The 17,645-nt window shown below is 37.9% G+C and overlaps 1 protein-coding gene across 16 annotated transcripts in view; it reads right to left on the minus strand.

The window, feature by feature from the left end:
- Rapgef6 (Rap guanine nucleotide exchange factor 6) overlaps positions 1-16,982 on the minus strand; it is a 221,301-nt gene extending 204,319 nt beyond the window's left edge. For 6 of the 16 annotated variants that reach the window (XM_013146741.2, XM_063230570.1, XM_063230560.1 and 3 more), the window contains exon 1: positions 16,167-16,447. In XM_013146741.2, coding sequence (XP_013002195.2) covers positions 16,167-16,235 — 69 coding nt within the window. In that variant the 5' untranslated portion in view covers positions 16,236-16,447. Of the gene's footprint in view, positions 1-10,748; positions 10,779-15,409; positions 15,482-16,166; positions 16,449-16,728 lie in introns of those variants that run through there. The other 10 variants (XM_063230565.1, XM_063230567.1, XM_063230557.1 and 7 more) reach the window with 10 other exon arrangements.
- Between the last annotated feature and the right edge of the window lie 663 nt (positions 16,983-17,645).

Below are 17,645 nucleotides of genomic sequence, written 5' to 3' on the forward strand. Positions count from 1 at the left end.
TCACATAGTAAACAGAATTTCATTCCACTGATTTTCTCATTCATCAAGGTATATCCACACACCCAAAAAAATGGCAGCATAAAAAATATAAAACATCATATTTGAAGCCAAAAAAACTTGTTTCTAAATGTATTTTCCATTACTGGATGGCTGAGGCAGGAGAGGAACATCACAAGTTTAAACTGGGGATGTAGGGTTCAACCTCCAGTACTAGGGGAAAGAAGAAAAAAAAGCAGGATTCCTTGAATAAATGACTTTCAACACTAAAGCAAGAAACTTATAGATCTGGAACATCACTTTATGCCAAAAAACAAGAAAGTACTTAAGATTTGTGGCATTATTCCAAAAGAACCTAGGAGTAGATTTTGCAAAGGCTTCCACAGTGGTGCCTATCTGTAATTCCACTGCCTCACTTGGGAAGCTGACACAGGCAGTTACTGCCAAGTCCAGGGCCAGAGTGGGTTCAGAATTACATAGTGAGGCCTTGTCGCAAACAAAAACAAATAACAACAATGGTTTTAAATATAAAACAAAACCTTGAATTCATAGTCATTAAAAGAAAAGGAAAAGAAGGTATGGTGGAGAACGTTCTTTTTACAGAAAACAACAAATAAATTAGTGATTTGGGATGGCACACAATTGGATGATTGAAGGAAGAACATCCTAAACGCAAAGCCATCCTGAATAACTTACGGAGAACATGTCTCAAATTTTAAAAGGCTGGCACATAGCTCAGCATTTCTTGGGTTCAATTTCTAGCACCTCAAACAAAACAAACAAAACAAAACACTGTAAAGGAATACAGACTTGTGGCTGGGGATTTACCTCAGCGGCCTAAGTGCCTGCCTTGCAAGTGTGCGGTCATGAGTTCGATCCCTGGTACCGATAAAAAACGAAAAACAAAAAAAACAAAAACAAAACAAAAAAAAAGGAATACAGACTCACAAAGTTATCACTTTGTAACAGCAAAGTAATAGTTAATTTAGGCATAGATCATTTATTAATGGTAAAACCTCTAGGTGAAATATTGTTGAATAAGACAGTCACACATCCTCCAAATAAAACCTTAAAGATTATTTGTAAATCCAACATAATACCTTTATCTCTTACAAAAAAAAAAAAAAAAAAAAAAAAAGATGTAAATGATCAAATTTAGAATCCCTATTAACGAACAGTATGTGTCCAAATTAGGAAGTGGCCAAAATGAGAAGTAAAAAACATCACCTATGTAGTTTCTCAAAAAATTATTTAACCTAAATTTAGTCATGAGCAAATAACCACATAAATCCAGTTTATGATACATTCCATAAAATAGTTGGTCAGACCCTTTAAAATTGCTATGTTCAAGAAAGGGGAAAAAAGGTACCACTTCCTAGATTACAGGAAACGATGACAACCAAATGTAAGGTATCTTGGGCAGGTTCTGGACTGGAAACAAAACAAGTGACATCTTGGAGATAACTGGAGAGGCGAAGGGTCATTAAGTTTGTACTTACTTGCAAATGAAATAAAGTATATATTAAAGAGGAAATAAGAGAAAATTTGGTACAATATTAGTAAAGAGTTGAGTAAAGAGTATACAGTAAACAACATAAAATAAAGGCTACTACTCTTTCCATGTCTCAGCAATTAAAAATTTTCAAGATGGGAGCTGGGGAACCCACATCTATCTCTTACTTGTCCCTTCATGTGGTATTTTAAGCTTTATTTAAATTTCAAATCTTCATTTAAAGGTCTGTATTCTTTATCTTTTTTTTTTTTTTTTTTTGTACCAAGAATTGAACTCACGACCTAATGCTTGCCAGGCAGGCGTTTAGGCTGCTGAGCTAAATCCCTGGCCCTTCTTTAGTTATCTTTTATCATGTATCGCAATCAACTCCATACACTGATTTTTGTGCATCACAAATCGTCCCTAGCAATGTTGTCTAGAAAGGCAATCTCTTGCCATCACTGTATTAGAATCTAGTAACATCTTTCTATAGATTTAAGTATACATTTCTCACTGTAAACACGAACATTTGTAACTTAATACTGTTTAATGCACTTAAATTTTATTAACTCTTTAACATTAAAAAATTATACCCCAAAATTTAAAATTTTCAGGGATAAAAGTTCCAAATGATAATGCTTAACCCTCAAGATTCCAATAATTAACCACTAAAACTACAGTGTATCAACAGATGAGGCAGTCCATGATTTCTAAATTTAATGCAATCGCAAGTACACTTTCCTGATCCCACTGTGATTACCCACTGTGAAGTCATCCAACACTTATTCTAAAATTTATATGCACTTTTAAATTCTTATCCCTCCTCACATTCTTTATGTAACATTTAACTGCTAACACATTCATCATTCATTCACTCCCCCACCCCTTCTATGATTTGGCTTAATAATGGTTATAAGCAGCCTACAGAATCAGACTAAGTTTAAATTCTAAATTCACTGCTTCAGACTGTAGCAAGTTAAGCAAGCAAGTTAATCTCTACGTGATCCCACTATCCAATATATAAAAAGTGGATAATAACACCTTTTCTACAGAGAGCTTATTGAAAGATTACTACCTTCTGCCCTGGCTGCTCCAAGTGTCCTTTCTTAGTTCTTTTTTTACACTCTTAAATATTTATGAAGTTTATATTCCTAGAAATGTGACATCTATCCTCCTTCATTGGAGGCTGTACTATGAGAAACAATATTGTCCACATCCATCGCTTCAACTATGTATATGTGTGTGTATCTCCCCTTCTTCACTGGAGAAGAATATTTTCTGCATCCATAGGTTCTATTATCTGTGTGCTGTGTTTCAGTTCAGAGTTCTCTAGTAATCTTAATATGCTACAGGTTCTACTAGATACTGACCAATCACACCTCATTGACCCATCAGCATCTAAGGTGTAACATATCCAAAGCAAAATTATTATTGGTTCCCTGTTTAGAGGACAGTGCTGACTTCAAAGGTCCTAGCCAAAAACCTGTCAATTTTACATTCAGGAAAAAATACACACACACACACACACACACACACACACACACACACACACATCATCCAATTGCAGCCATTTAAGGACTATTTTGTCACTGAATAACTCAATATAACCTTTTTGCCTCTAGTCTGGAATCCTGTAGCACATTCTTCACACTACTGCCAGAGTGCTCTTTCTGAAAGAGAAATCTAGACTCAACAAGGAAATAGTCCTTCATAATCCTTATCTTGACCACTCTTCAATGGTCTAATTGTCCAGACAACTTGTATGCATATACTATCCTCATGTTGTGGCTGCTGCAAATAATGCCTCCCTTTTAAGAAATATACTTTCTCCTCATCACCTTTTAGATATCCTAAATTCAAATTACAGTTCCCTTTTCTCAAACAATAGCACCTGCCTACTCATTACTCTTCTCCCACAGACACATTGTACAAACTCTTGAACACGTGGTATTTATAATTAACACAACACTTAATTAAGCTGAATTTAATTGTCTATCTCTTCTCTCAAATCTCCAATACATGTACAATGCGAGGCCCGGAAATATTCTCTAATAAAGGTACGTATCCAGATCTAACATCACCTTTCTATCCTGCTGGGTTTACACATGAAGGTCAAAGAGCCTCACAAACATAAATAAGTTCTTTTTCTTTCCACGGAATCCTGCGAATGTACATCTGCTGTAGATGCACAACAGAATCTTTGTTCTGCTGCCCTCAGAGATGTGCACAGTGACTCACTCAAAAATGACTCCAAGTACAATGCTGCTCTTTTGACAGTTCAAAAATATTCCTCTACGAGGGTAGTTAAAGACCATAATTCTAAATTCTGAAACAGATTAAGAACTGATACTACTACTAAATTTCAATTTTTTCAGTCCTAGCTCACTCTAACATAACAAAAATAACCTAGTTATTAAAAAATTTCTGATTTTTAGTAGGGAACACCTATGTGATTAACACCTATCAGATCATTAACTTTTTGTCCAAAAATTTTAAATGACCTGGTGATAAAAAAAAGATAGCATTTATCTGTGATGTTTCCTGCAAGGTTTTTTGTTTTGTTTTGTTTTTGCCGTACTGGGGATTAACTGGGGGCCTTGTTCATGCTACACAAGCACTGTACCACTGAGCTACATAACCAGTCCTTCCTTCAACTTGTTTTGAAGCCACACAGAAAAGAAGTTTCTGCTCCAAGATAGATTCTATTTTTATCCATTTGAACAGTCTCTCAAGAACTGTCAGGTAAAAGTTTATTCATTGTAATGGTAATTTATTCCTCTTTTATGAGAGAAAAAAAAAAAACCAGCAAATCTTGCCGTTTTTGCCAAACTTCATCAGTCTTTTTATTCCAGCATTTCAATTATTAGACCAATAGAAAATCACTACTAGAATAGTAAAAGAACATTTTCTACATTTTTATTTTTAAAGTCATTTATGAACAAATTTTTATATGATAGACAATGTGAAGTAAGAATACAGGCACTGTTCTCGAGGAGCTTACAGCCAAAGAGAAAAGCAAAATAGCAACCATAACACTATGGGAGAAGGTGTATGGTATTCTGTGAACACAGAGGAGTGCAAAAGTGAAGAAGGATGCACAATTATGCAGATGAGCATAGAAATTTCAGCGAGGAGTACAAATTTGCAAAGCTAGTGTTTTTCTTGCAGATAAAAGAAACCACAAGCTAATACATACAATTATCATTTACCGAGTGTCATTTTGAAGACACACTGTTTAATACTTCAAATATACGATCTCACTTAGCCCATTCAACAATCCTGAAGAGATATTTAGTGTTTACAGACATTAGGTGACTTGCTTACAATCACTCATTTTCAGCAGTGGACCCTACATTTGAAGTTGCCTAGTCCAAATAATGAATTCATTCCTGGTAATAATTTTACCATACAGGGCCAGGGGTATAGCTCAGCGACGTAAGGGCCTGCCTTGCAACTGCAAGGTCCTCAGTTGAATTACCAAGTTCAGGAGAAAAGAAAGAGGGAAAAAAAGTATATAACAGTTCTCATCTTATGCAAAGCACAGAAGCAGGAAATAATGTGGCACAATGGACAATGCATCTCACACGTGCATATATCAACATCACTGGTGGAACTTTCTACAAATACCTAAGCCTATGCTCCATTCCAGAAGGTTCTAATTTAAGAAGTGAAGGTTGGCCTAGGGATTAAAGGCAAGCATTTGTATAACTCTAAAGGGGAAATATACATACCATAAGGTTCAGAAATAGTGTTGTTTTTTACATACACATAACAACAGGGACATGGTTTGACAAGTGTATCATTGGGAGATTTTGTCACAGTTCAAACTGTGTAAAGTAGGTGACGTAATCTTATGAGACCATTGTCCTACTGGTCAAAACATTGTTAATCTGAGACATAAAATGCATGTGTGTTTGAAAGTGAAGGCTGGTAAGGCCTGAGTACCCACAGGAGATTTTGGGGGATTTTATATTGTCCCTCTTCCCATACAGTCTAACTCATAAACAGTACATTTACTGCCTTCAGTTTCTTGTTTTCTCTTTAACCCACTACAATCAGGTTTTTGAGAGGAAGTTGGTTGGTTTGTTTTTTTGCTTTTGGGTTTTGTTTTTTTTTTTTTTTTTTTTTGGTAATACTGGATTGAATGTAGAGCCTTCACATTGAGCTATGACCCTAGTCCCTTTTGGAGACCAGTTTTATTAAACTAAGCGCTCATGCTGGGCTTGAACTTTTGACCTTTATGCCTCAGAGGATCCCAGAGTGCTGAGACTACATGAACTTCAGGCCCTTTCTCTTTCAGGTTCTTTCTTGATCAGTCTGCTGATATTCTGCTCCCAGAAGCAACACAGAGTTTATTAGCCAGACATCATGGCACATGTCTGTAATCACAGCACCCAGCAGGCTGACACAGGAGGATTACCATGAGTTCAAGGCCAGCCCGGACTACATAGTCAGTTCAAGGCCAGTCAAGACTACAACAATGAGACCCTGTCTCAAAACAAAACACAAACAAACTAAAAACTTCTCCCCAAAAACAAAGGGTTTATCAGTCCTCACTTTTCTTTAACACTCCATACAATCAGGCATTTGTGATTCATGATTTCTTTCTAAAATGTTCTCCTTTAACAATACTCTTTTCTTTTTTTTCATTCCCCCACCTTTTTAATATTAGAGCACAAAGAAGGTCTGTCCTTGACCCTCTTTTCTCATTCTAGGTGTTCTAACCATGGTCCCTGTGCTGCAGACACTCCGCGTAATTCATACCCATAAACGACCTGACCTGAAGTTCCAAATGCTTACTAAATAAATATTTCTATCTGGATCCCTTGTAAGGGGTTTCAAATCCTTTTCAGAATAGAACCCCTCCACACTCTGACCCATAATAATGTACTATTAACTATAGTTACTCCAATCAGAAACCTAGAAATCATCTAACACTCCTGCACCCAATCTGAACCTATTCCCAGTAAACAAAAAGATGGACACTTTGCCCTTGTGCTACTCCAGTAAGTCCTAAACAACTGCACCATCTGGGGCTGCAGCAACTATTCCAAGAGGAGGTATGGACTGAGTGAGGAAGATGTAGCAAAAGGGCAGGCAAAAGGCTGCGCCAGGATGTAAACGATAAGCCAATTCACACCAGGAAAAGCTCCAAGAAAGATTTAAAGACCAGAGAGAAGTAAAATGCAAAGAAGCAAAGTAGTTTCATAGCCTCTTGGTTGCCAGAAACACGATTTCACTTAAATCAAGTTCAAGGAAGACCAGATTTATGATGACAGAAACAGAAAAGTAGCTTCCTTTTAGAAAAGGGAACTGACTAGAATGGGGAAAGGGAATTTTCTTCGGTAATAGTCTGTATTGTGATAATGTTCTATCTATACTCTATATTGTGATTTGCACAATAAGTAAGTTCAACGTGTTTGTAAAAATTCATCTGACTTCTTACAAATATGCAGGCTTTACTGCTGTACATGTGTTTTACAGTCCACGTCTGGTGGAAGGAGACACTCTCCAATCAGTTAACCATATTGGGCCTATTTATTCTCTTTATTATTTCACTATCCCGTAGTCTGGTGCTACCACTGTGTCTAGCACCTTTTCTCTTAGGCCAAAACTATAGCTCCTGGAGTCCCTAATACCACCATATATTCATTAGGTTTTATTTTTACGTGGAAACATACACACCAGTTAGGACAAAATGTTTTATGTTCATCCTATCTACTTACTTACATAAGCTTTTCTGCCTCTAGTGTGTTTCCTTCACCCACAAATACATCTTAAATGCTCAGAATCATCATCATGAGACCACATCTTATTTCCAGGTTTTTATCAAGTGAACCTGGGAATTCCCAAGCTAGGAAAATGTTTACCCTGAGCTACAGTACCTCCTCAAGCCTATTTCCAGGCTTTAACCCTGCAGTAGTTAACTTTACTAATGAAGTAAGAGTCCAAATCCCTGAAACGATTCAACCCTGCTAGTACAACCAGCTTCATCATTTAACATTCAACTCCATTCACCACCAGCCCAAATATCCCATAAACTAGAGATCAAAGTCTTAAAACCTCTTTTTATTATCCTCTCCCTTCCAGATTTTCCCCCTAATTTCCACTCGCATCCAATTAATACTAAAAAATAAGATTTTGTCAGATAGGCTTGTGTTTTGGAGGGTCACAAACCATATTTGGGATTATTTTCACTCCCTTTAAAAAGCAGTTTTTGCTACTTTGGGGGTAACATCTCCTTCATCAAGAATGCATGCTCTAATTCAAACTGGTTCCTTGTTCTACAAATATGCCTGGCTTGCCAATCTCTGTGGCATGGCTCCTGCAGCTGTCTGCCTGGAATGATTCCCCTTCTGCATAGCATTCAGACATCTATCCATGATATGTAAGACAATTCAAGTCTCCTCCAAGAAGCCTTTCCTTTCCAGACTTTGTAGTTTCAAAAAACTAGCTATACTTTCATCATTAATAATCAACATGGTATATTTGCCAGTTCAATATAGAAAGAAAAATATCATGAGGAATCAAGCATAAAAACAAACATTTTTTTAAAAGAGCAACTAGGCCAGCATATCAACAATGTTTGGGGGTTTTTTTTGTTTTGTTTTTTTGAGTCAGGGTCTCACTATGTAGTTCAGGCTGGCCTTGAATTCACTATGTAGCCTAAACTTGCCTTGAACTCAGAGGGATCCTCCTCCTCCTGCCTCCCGAATGCTGGGATTACAGGCCTGTGCCACCACATTAAGTTCAAAAATACTAAAAATCTAAGAGCCAGGGATATAAAAATACTAATTTAAGAGTCTGCCTGGTAAGCGCAAGGTCATGAGTTCAATTCCTGGTACCAAACAACAACAATAACAAAACTAATATAATTTTAAGAAAAATAATGATGGCTTTAAGATAAATGTTTGAAGAATCAAGAGAACAATTTGATGGTTAGATATGTGAACCTGAAGCACAGAAAATGTATAGTTCTTCCAAACAGCAACCTAATAACTAGAGTGAAAGTACTGAATAAGAATGTCCGAGATGTACAAAATCAGTTCTAATGAACTAATACTTTCTAATATATATTAGCTGATGTTTTAACATGTGCAAAACACAACATCAAGCTGGGTGTGGCAGCAGTTGCCTGTGATTTCAGCACTCAGGAGGCTGCGGCAGAATTAGTTGCAAGTTCAAGGCCAGGGTAGGCAACATAATGAGTCCAGCCTGCACCATACAGCAAGATCCTGTCTTCAAAAAAACAACCTCCTCGCAAAGATATAAACAAGACAAACCAAAACAAAAGCATGGTATTAAGCACAGAGAGAGAAATAAACCAAAAAAGAAAGAGTTGAGTTTACTCTGAAGTAAAACCCAAGTTTTATAGTAAGAAGAGTGCTGAATATGGACTGATTTGAAAACCAGCCAAGTTTAAGGTCTCACTTTTATATGTGGCATAAACAGTTTTGGTATAAAGACTCAAATGAGTCCTTTAACAACTTTTGTAAAAAAAAAAATTTTTTTTAAACCGGTACCGGGGATCAAACTCACGACCGCCTGCTCACAAGGCAGGTGCTTATATGCCGCTGAGCTAAATCCCCAGTCCCCCCCCAAAAAATTTTTTTAAGATAAGGTCTCACTATGTTCCCCACTATGATCTTGAACTTTCAAGTATTCCATCTGCCTGCAGAGCGCTGGAAACAGAGGCTGTATCGGGCTCTATTTAATCTCTTTTGTTATTTTAAAACACTTTACTTACCAAGTATTTAAATCTAAAATTTTTGGTAAGAAAATCTATACCAACATTACTGGTATATATTGGTATATATTCCAATTAGAGTGGAAAAGGAAATCAAAACACTAGTTTGGGAAAGACACAATGTGCTGTGGAAGGTAGATCCATAGAGTAAGCAAGACGGCTAGGAAAGTAAAAACTGTTAGATAAATGGTGCCCTCTATAACACATGTTCACACTCAGTGTGAACTAGAATTACTATGAAGTTGTAAGATATTGATTCTTGTCCATTTATATACTATATTTTTCATAATGCTCCACATCCAATAGGTACTCAAGGAAAAATAGCCAAATAAATCAAGTTTAATCAATGAATTTATCTCTACTATACTTCATTAACCTGGCTTCTGGGTTATTACTGTACTGTTTGTTTCAGCTCCTTCAGTTGTTTTGCTTTTCACAGTGATGGAGTATCTTGGGAAACCTACCGTCTTTGGTCCTTTTTTCTGTGTATATACTTTACCTTGGTAATTTCATCTAGTTTCCTCACTTTAACTAGAATCTATAACCTGGTGATAAAATTACAATCTCCAGCCCAGCCTTCTCTTACAAACACAAATTTATATAGGCCAATCCTTACTCAACAATCCTAGTAAATGTTTCAAAATTGGCATGTTGATATCTTGAACTTTTCCTGTAAAACATACTCCTCTTGCAAACTGCCCCATCTCTCACTTTCTGGTGGTGTTGGGGATCTGTATTAGTCAGTCTTCCTATTTCTGCGATGCACTATCCAACATACACAATTTAAAGGACAAGAGCTTGAGTTTGGCTCGCGCGGGACAGGGGAATCAACTCATGGTTTAAAAGACATTTATTTACATTTTTCTATTCTTAATTCTTATCAATATGGCTAATCATCCAACTCTATTTCAGGCCCTTCCCCTAGCTATCTGCCTTACTCATAAGCTAACTAAATGTGATTTTCTACAATATAAAGTATAATAAATGCTATTTCATAGTTTAATACAAATTATTGCTCAGATTCTAGATAAAAGAACAAGTCAAAATTTCTCAATTTATACTGTACAAACTTCTAATAAAGCTAGCTAATGCAACAAACACCTTAAAACATGAAGTTGTTTGCTTAATTTGAAAGACAGCACAATTCAGACACTATTAGGAAAAAGTGTTACATTAAAAAGGTATATATCACTTAACAAATAGAATAGTAAACTGCTAAATAAAGAGCTGTGAAAAAAAGAATCATAGCAACTCTCTCAGTCCTAGACAAGAGTAGCCAGGGGAGCTAGTGAAAAAAAGAGAAAAGCCTTTATTGAGTAATATTAAAACATGACAATACTTCATACTCCACTTTATACAATAATACACAGTTTTGCAAGTGTAATCATTGAGGTATACTAACAACAGAAGTAGAAGCTGTACACTTATGAATGGACAAACCATACTCATAAAGAAACAGGTCAAACCTAAAAAGTAAAAATGGCTATCAAAAGTGGGCATGGAGGTACACACCTGTAATCTCAGCATGTAAGAGGTTGAGGCAGGAGGACGGCTGCGAGTTCAAAGCCAGCCTGGACAACACAGAGAATTCAGTACCAGGCTGAACAACATAGCAAGACTCTTGTCTCCAATAAGTAAATAAATGAATAAATAAATAATAGCCTATCACTATGGTTGGCAATTGGGTGCACCCAACTTTGTTACTGTGGTCAATCGGAAATACTGTAGAGGACAATTTAAGTCTTTTGAAGCAGTAACTCAAGCATTGCAATGGGTCAGCACTACACATGCAGTTGCTCAGAGCAGAAATCTAGAAACTTATTTTTCAGATTACAAAAAAACCCACTTCATTTATTAAGTTTCAATGATTTTATGGAGAAGCACAAGATTTACACACTAAGTCAATCTTATGATAATGCAGTTTTATAGGCTCAAATTTGAGAAAAAAAAAGAGAATTCCTTAAGTCTTTATACAATTTATATCTCGTTATTTAAAATATGCAGTATGGAAAATAATTTTTTGAAACGCAGGGTGGAGATATAATATTGATACTTCAAAATTATGGCAAAAAATTAAAGGAAAAAACACGAATATTCAACAGATGATAAAAAGGTATATTTTGGGGATAGATTATGGGTTATTGTGAGGAGGTAGTCCTTAACTGCTGACCAGCTTTCATGATCATTAATTGGATTCTGAAGCCTTGCATCCAGATAAATAGTTGCTCTTTCTTAGAGAATTCTTCTTCTTGAATAATATATTCACAATCAATTTCTATATGGTATTGTTCTCTTTTAAATTCTTTTGATTCAAAGTACCACAACATGAGCATTTCTTATTAAAATTTCTCCTCCTCTTCCCAGAGTAGAAGATGGTATTCTGGTACACAGAAATCCATCCTCGGCTGGGTGGTACTGGAAGATTACTGTAAACTCGGTACTCAGGACACAGGGGCACAAGGATCATCGTGAATTCATTATGTAACCATTCTAGGTTACATAATGAGACCCTGCCTCAAAAAACCAAAAATAAATAAATAATTTCTGTTCTGCATGCACTCACATATAGAGCACAAGTCTGTCACAAACAATAACCATGACTGACTGAACAGTAACACTGTGTATCTTCTTATTCTTCTGCTCACATAACTATTTCCAAACTACTTGGTAGATCTGCTGGTTTCTTTGGGCAAATACAACTTTTATTCAACAAAAACTCCTGGAATTTCAATAGCTGAAAGGAATGGCAATGCAGAAAAATGACACATTTAAATCAAAGTTTTCATCATTGCTGTTCTGTGTGACCATATATTGATTTCAATTTTCTATCAAATGCATTAGGCTGAATAGGAAAAAAAAAAAAAAAAAACTTCACTGGGACTATCTTCAAATTCACTTTTAGAAGTCTTTATCACACCTAATTCCAAATGACAATGTGATTTGAGAATTCAACTGAAACCATTTTCTTCTATAAAGTTTACCAAATCTTCAAAGTAGCTTTTAAAAATTGCTTCGTTTCTTCCAGTCATTACTACATAAAGAAGCAGATAAATCCTAGAATCTTTAGACGTATCAATATCATGAATTGTATGTACTGTATTTGATTTCAAAAAAAAATTTTTGTGTCATCCATTAGGGGGGCAGGTATTTGGCTCAGTGATATAAGCACCTGTCTGATAAGCGGTCATGAGTTTGATCCCCAGTACCAAAAAAATCAAGTATCATCCATTAGCCAAAGTAAGGCATGCACTAGTTTTTTCTACATTAGTGGTAAATATAAGAACTTTATCTTCTTCAACAGTCAAATCCCCAAGATAAATTTACCATTTGGTATGTTTTTATAAAACTGAAGGAACCTCTGCTTGTACGAGGTCTTTGGTTCAGAAGGTGACTGAGCTTATCAAATTATTTTTATTCACTGGTGAAGGGCAGTTTTTGAAAGTAAGCAAGGTGTATGGATGAAGGGCAGAAATAGTACAAAAATAAATAATTCGACAAGAAAGAATTCTAGTATTTTGGACCTGTATTTTTACTTCTGTGATCTTCAAGACACTCACCCTGGTGGTCTACGTTTTATAAGTATATGACATCCATTCAAATGTCTGGTTATTGTTTGGTTGTTGCAATTAAATGATTCCTTGGGAAAACCACCAATAATACTAGCTTTTAAACTTCTATCTTTCACTATTACATAGCCTAAGTATATTTTAGTTATCACAGCCTTTTTGCAAGGCAAGTATTTTAGATTTCTTCCACTGTATTATAAGGAATATAAGAAGGAATGATATTTGCCATACTCAACACCAAACCTATACGAGGGTTCTCCAGAAACAAAGCCAGTAACAATTGTATGCAGACATATGAAAAGATTTATTTGTGAATTTATACACATTGTTATGCTGGCTGATCCCACCTTAATAAGCTGACAGCCTGGGATGCCAGTCGTATGGCTTAGTACAAAAGCCAGAAGGCACTGAAACCAGGGAAGCCAATGGTTTAACTCTCAGTCTGAGGCAGAAAGCCTGGGGACCAGGAATCACTGGTGTGAAGTCCTAGACTCCATAGACCAGGAATTCTGAGTCCAAATCCTGTTAGGTTTTTCTTAATCTAATGAAGCGGATGTATCAGAACTAAAAGCCAGCATAAAATCCAGGGCCTTGGGAATGCTAAGCAAGTGCTCTACTACTGAGCTAGATCCCCAGCTTGTTTTCCCACCTCTGAGACATCTCCAATTCCCAGATAAGCACTCCAATTACTTAGACCCAAAACCTTGAAATTACACCTGATTCTTCTCTTTCACTCACAGTCACATCAAAGCAAATCCTGTTGGATAAACATTTAAAATATTTCCAAAATATGAGTACTTCTCACCATCTCCATTACTGTCATTTCAGTATATTAATGCAATAATAGTTCTATTGCATTAATTTCCTACTTCTAACCTTGTTCCCGGGCAGTCTACTCTCTACACAGCAGCCTGGGGACTCTTTTCTTGAAGCTAAGGAAGATATTATCACTCCTGTACTTCAAAACCTTCAGATGGACCTTCCTCTCCTCCTTTCACTAAAAATAAAAGTCAAAGAACTTACAATTCAGAAAGTTCTACATAATATGCCTATCTTACATCACCATTACTTCTCTGACTTAATTTCTTACTACTCTCACCCTAGCTCACTTCTCTCTATGCACTCAGAGTTCCTTGCTTTCCTGGATTATCAAGACACGCTGTCTCATCACAGGATCTCTGAAATGACTATTCCCTCTGCTTGCAAAGCTTTCCTCACATAACCCTACTGCAGTTCTTTCAGGTGTGTATCTTTAATCAAAAGTCAACTCAACTTAAGACAATAAGAGCTGCCTTGTTTAAATTGAAACCCAGGTTTTGCTCCTTGTTTCCAATTCCTCTTATCCCACTCTCTCTTTCACCATAGCAATTATTAATGCATTATGTAACTTGTTTATTATATTTATCATTTGCTTCTCTCTGCCCTGCTCCATTAGGATGTAATAACCACCAAGATGGTAGTGTTTTACTCACTGATACTTCCCTACTGCACAAAACAACAGTATATTGAACAGGGAGGCTCTCAAAAAATAACTATTGAATATATTTATAATAGACCCTTACTGGTTCACTAAAGACATAGGACCTTAAAAAAACAGAAAAGCACTTGTAAAAATTTCATCAAATTACATATCAAAATAAATCATCACTACGATTCAAGTTATCCTTTACTTATTCATAGCTTTGTATCCTTAACAATTCTACACTCATTCAAAATCACTGACAATGAATCAAGCAGTTAACATGTTATACTGCTAGATGTCAGTGCTCTATTCTGTGAGCTGTAGGCAGTTTAGCAATCCCTTGAACAATGCTGTTCTTCCAGTAAGACAAGATAAAGTACTTAACAATTACTTTACCACACACTGGCGAACAAAAAACTTCATGAACGCTATAGAAAATTTCCTAAGCTCAAAAATATGCAATTTCAAAACAAGTAAGTCTGCTATTAAGAAGTAGGATTCACCCATTAAAATATGAATTCATGAAAAGTAACAAGCCTGCAATTCCAGCACTCAGGAAGCAGAGGCAAGAGAATCGCTGCAAATTTGAAGCCAGTCTGGGCTACAGTTAGTTTAAGGCCAGCCAGAATTGTATAGTGAAACTGTGCCTCCAAAAGACCGAATTTTTTTTTTTCATTTTTAAACGTAAAGTCTACGTTATACATTATAATCCTTATATGACTTTTTTTTTTTTTGTACTGGGAATTGAACTCAAGGACCTTGTGCTTGCCAGGCAGCTACTTATGCTGCTAAGCTATATCCCTGACCCTGACACTCCTAAATGATAACAAAACCTTAACATTCAACTGTTCAAAATGATTGCTTTCACAGTTCACATAACTCATCACAGGAAAGTTAAGATTCATGAAATCATACATGCAAAAAGAAGACTCTAGGAAACAGTAAAATTTGTTTTGTTCCTACCCAAAGATTAGTATCTTCAACAACAAAGTTTTACCTACCACAGCTTCAATAATATCTTGAATGCTTTCACGTCTCAAAAGACCAAAGTTACTGGACTTACTGTGCAAAGCACAAAAATCAAAAGTGATCTAGCAACAATTAAAAGATTTAAATTATTGCAACTATAAAGAAAATCCACTCACGTCGTTGCACTGTGTTCTGGTTTAGCACAGGTATCAATGACTTGAGGAAATTCTCCAAGTCAAGGACAAAACCTTTCAAAAAAAAAAAAACTACTCACACATGCAATAACAGATTTTTGTTATTTGCCTGACAACCCTGAGATCAAATGAAAACTTTTCCAGTTGATGCATTACTCCTAACCTGAGATTTTCTATCCAAGCGAAAAATACTGTAAAAATTTCCTAGTCTGAAAAAAGTACCTACAGAAGTGATCTTTAAACATGTATCATCCACCACAGAATTTACCATCTGACTGGATGCAAAGTTCTAAATAGACGTGGAAAAGTTTAACCTTTGCTGGGTAACTGTACGGTATTTCCGGGGCGCAACACGCAGCGTGGAGTTATCTCCTGACGGCACGGCTGCTACACTTCACTTTACAATTCTTATCTCCTTTTTCAGTCTACCTGAAGGTCTGGCAAATTCACTTCCCAACGCACATTCTACCTAACTCTGAAATCACCTATTTAGAAACGGTGCTTTCCCATCAAAAAACACAAGGAAGTCCCCGCGAGTTCGGCCGTGCGAGGAAGACAGCTCTGCCCGCGGCAAAGGTAGTCACCGTCCCGCTCGCTGGCTGAGTTCTGGGCCGGGGGACGCAGAGAAGACACCCGGCGGCAGGTGCGAGGCGCTGACAGGGCGACAGAAACCGCAGGTTTGGTACCGAAAGAACGCCATCCGCCCGCCTAAGGGTGCGCACAGGCCAGCCGGCCTTACCTCGGCAGTCCGCTCCAGCGGCTTCTTCCTCAACGCTTGCCTGGCGCCGGGGTCCACAGGCGAGTTCATGGCCGCAGCCCCACACTCCCCAGCTTGCCCCCTAGCAGCCCACAAGACCGCCCATTCTACTGATGCAGGGGGTGTGTCCTCCTCACAGGGAGGGACGGTCACAGGGTCCAAGCTCAAACAAACAACCCTTCGCAGCGCCCGCCCAGGGCCTCAGCCCACGCGCGACTGGTCAGAAAGAAGCCCGCGCGGGGGGTGGGTGGGAGACCGAGTGCGCACGCGCAAAACGCAGGCGCACGCTAAGGAGCGCTGGAGGGTGACGTAAGAACTTGGGCGGGGTCGGGCACGCCTTTTCCAGGCCGTGGCGAGATTTACGTGCCTCGCGATAGCTGGCTTGAGGACCCCCTAGAGATCGACCTCGGGCCGTGGCTTTGCGTTTGGTTTCCGGTGCAGAACTTGAGAAACACCCCGAGAATCCCTGACCCGGGCAGAAAGAGCTTGTTGAGGCGGAACCTCAAGGAAGGCGTTCTAGGTGGATCAAGCTGCATATACTCACTCCAGAAATGTGTGCAAGCGCTGCCCTCGCCTCCCCGACGCCCCGTCTCGGAGAACGTGCGGAAGTGGAAGCCGCCATTCGGCAAACACGGAAGTGCCCGTGCCCTTCCCTGGGACTCTTTCAGTAAAACCAAATGTCTTGCGCAAGCCACCCACAAGAAGTGCCTTTTCTGTGCAAGACAGACGCTTTGAGAGCAGGGCAAGGGAAGCAAAGCTGTATGGCAGCGTTGAGGAGGGGCGAGGGGCTGGCAGAACCAGATCTGGACCGCGAGCACTCGCCAGTGCTCAGAGCAGTCCTTCCATCAATGGACGCTTTTGCACTTTTTTTTTTTTCATTGTGGTCTGTTAATAGACCGAAAAATACTAGTTTCGATTTCTTTACTGATCTTAAGAAAAACATCACCCTTCGGGGAAGTTAGCAGCAAAGGCAGTTTTAACAGTAAAGTTTACCGACAGTTACAGAATCTGTCGTTTTAAATCAGCCCTTTGCAGCATTTCTCAATGCATGGCTGAGCCACGATAATCATATGGCCCCAGTGTGCCACCACCGTGGGCTTGTCCTTTACACGGAATGGTAAAGCTACTGACCAGAGTAGGTACATCTTAGTATCTCTCACAGCAATTAGCATACTTCACTAACTCAGTGATTTATAAGTATCAGGGGCTTTTCGAGTAAGGACTGATTCATTTTAACTTTGTAATGACATGGTAAGAACTGAAATTGCTTTTGGGCAATAAAAGGAAAAGAGTTCAGGCTACAATTTAGAGTAATGATAGCTGATGTCAGTAAGCGCTGTACTTTCCGTTGGTCACAGGGCTTGCCTTAACTTGAAGTTTGCTTCATACTATTAGCACATCTGTTTTTTCAGGTTTTGGGCAAAAACCTTACCAGAGCAGCTGTAGCTCAGCCATTACAGA

Source organism: Cavia porcellus, unplaced genomic scaffold (assembly GCF_034190915.1).
Source record: "Cavia porcellus strain 051 isolate PalLab524CR breed Dunkin Hartley unplaced genomic scaffold, mCavPor4.1 scaffold_19, whole genome shotgun sequence".
Taxonomy (NCBI): Eukaryota; Metazoa; Chordata; class Mammalia; order Rodentia; family Caviidae; genus Cavia; species Cavia porcellus.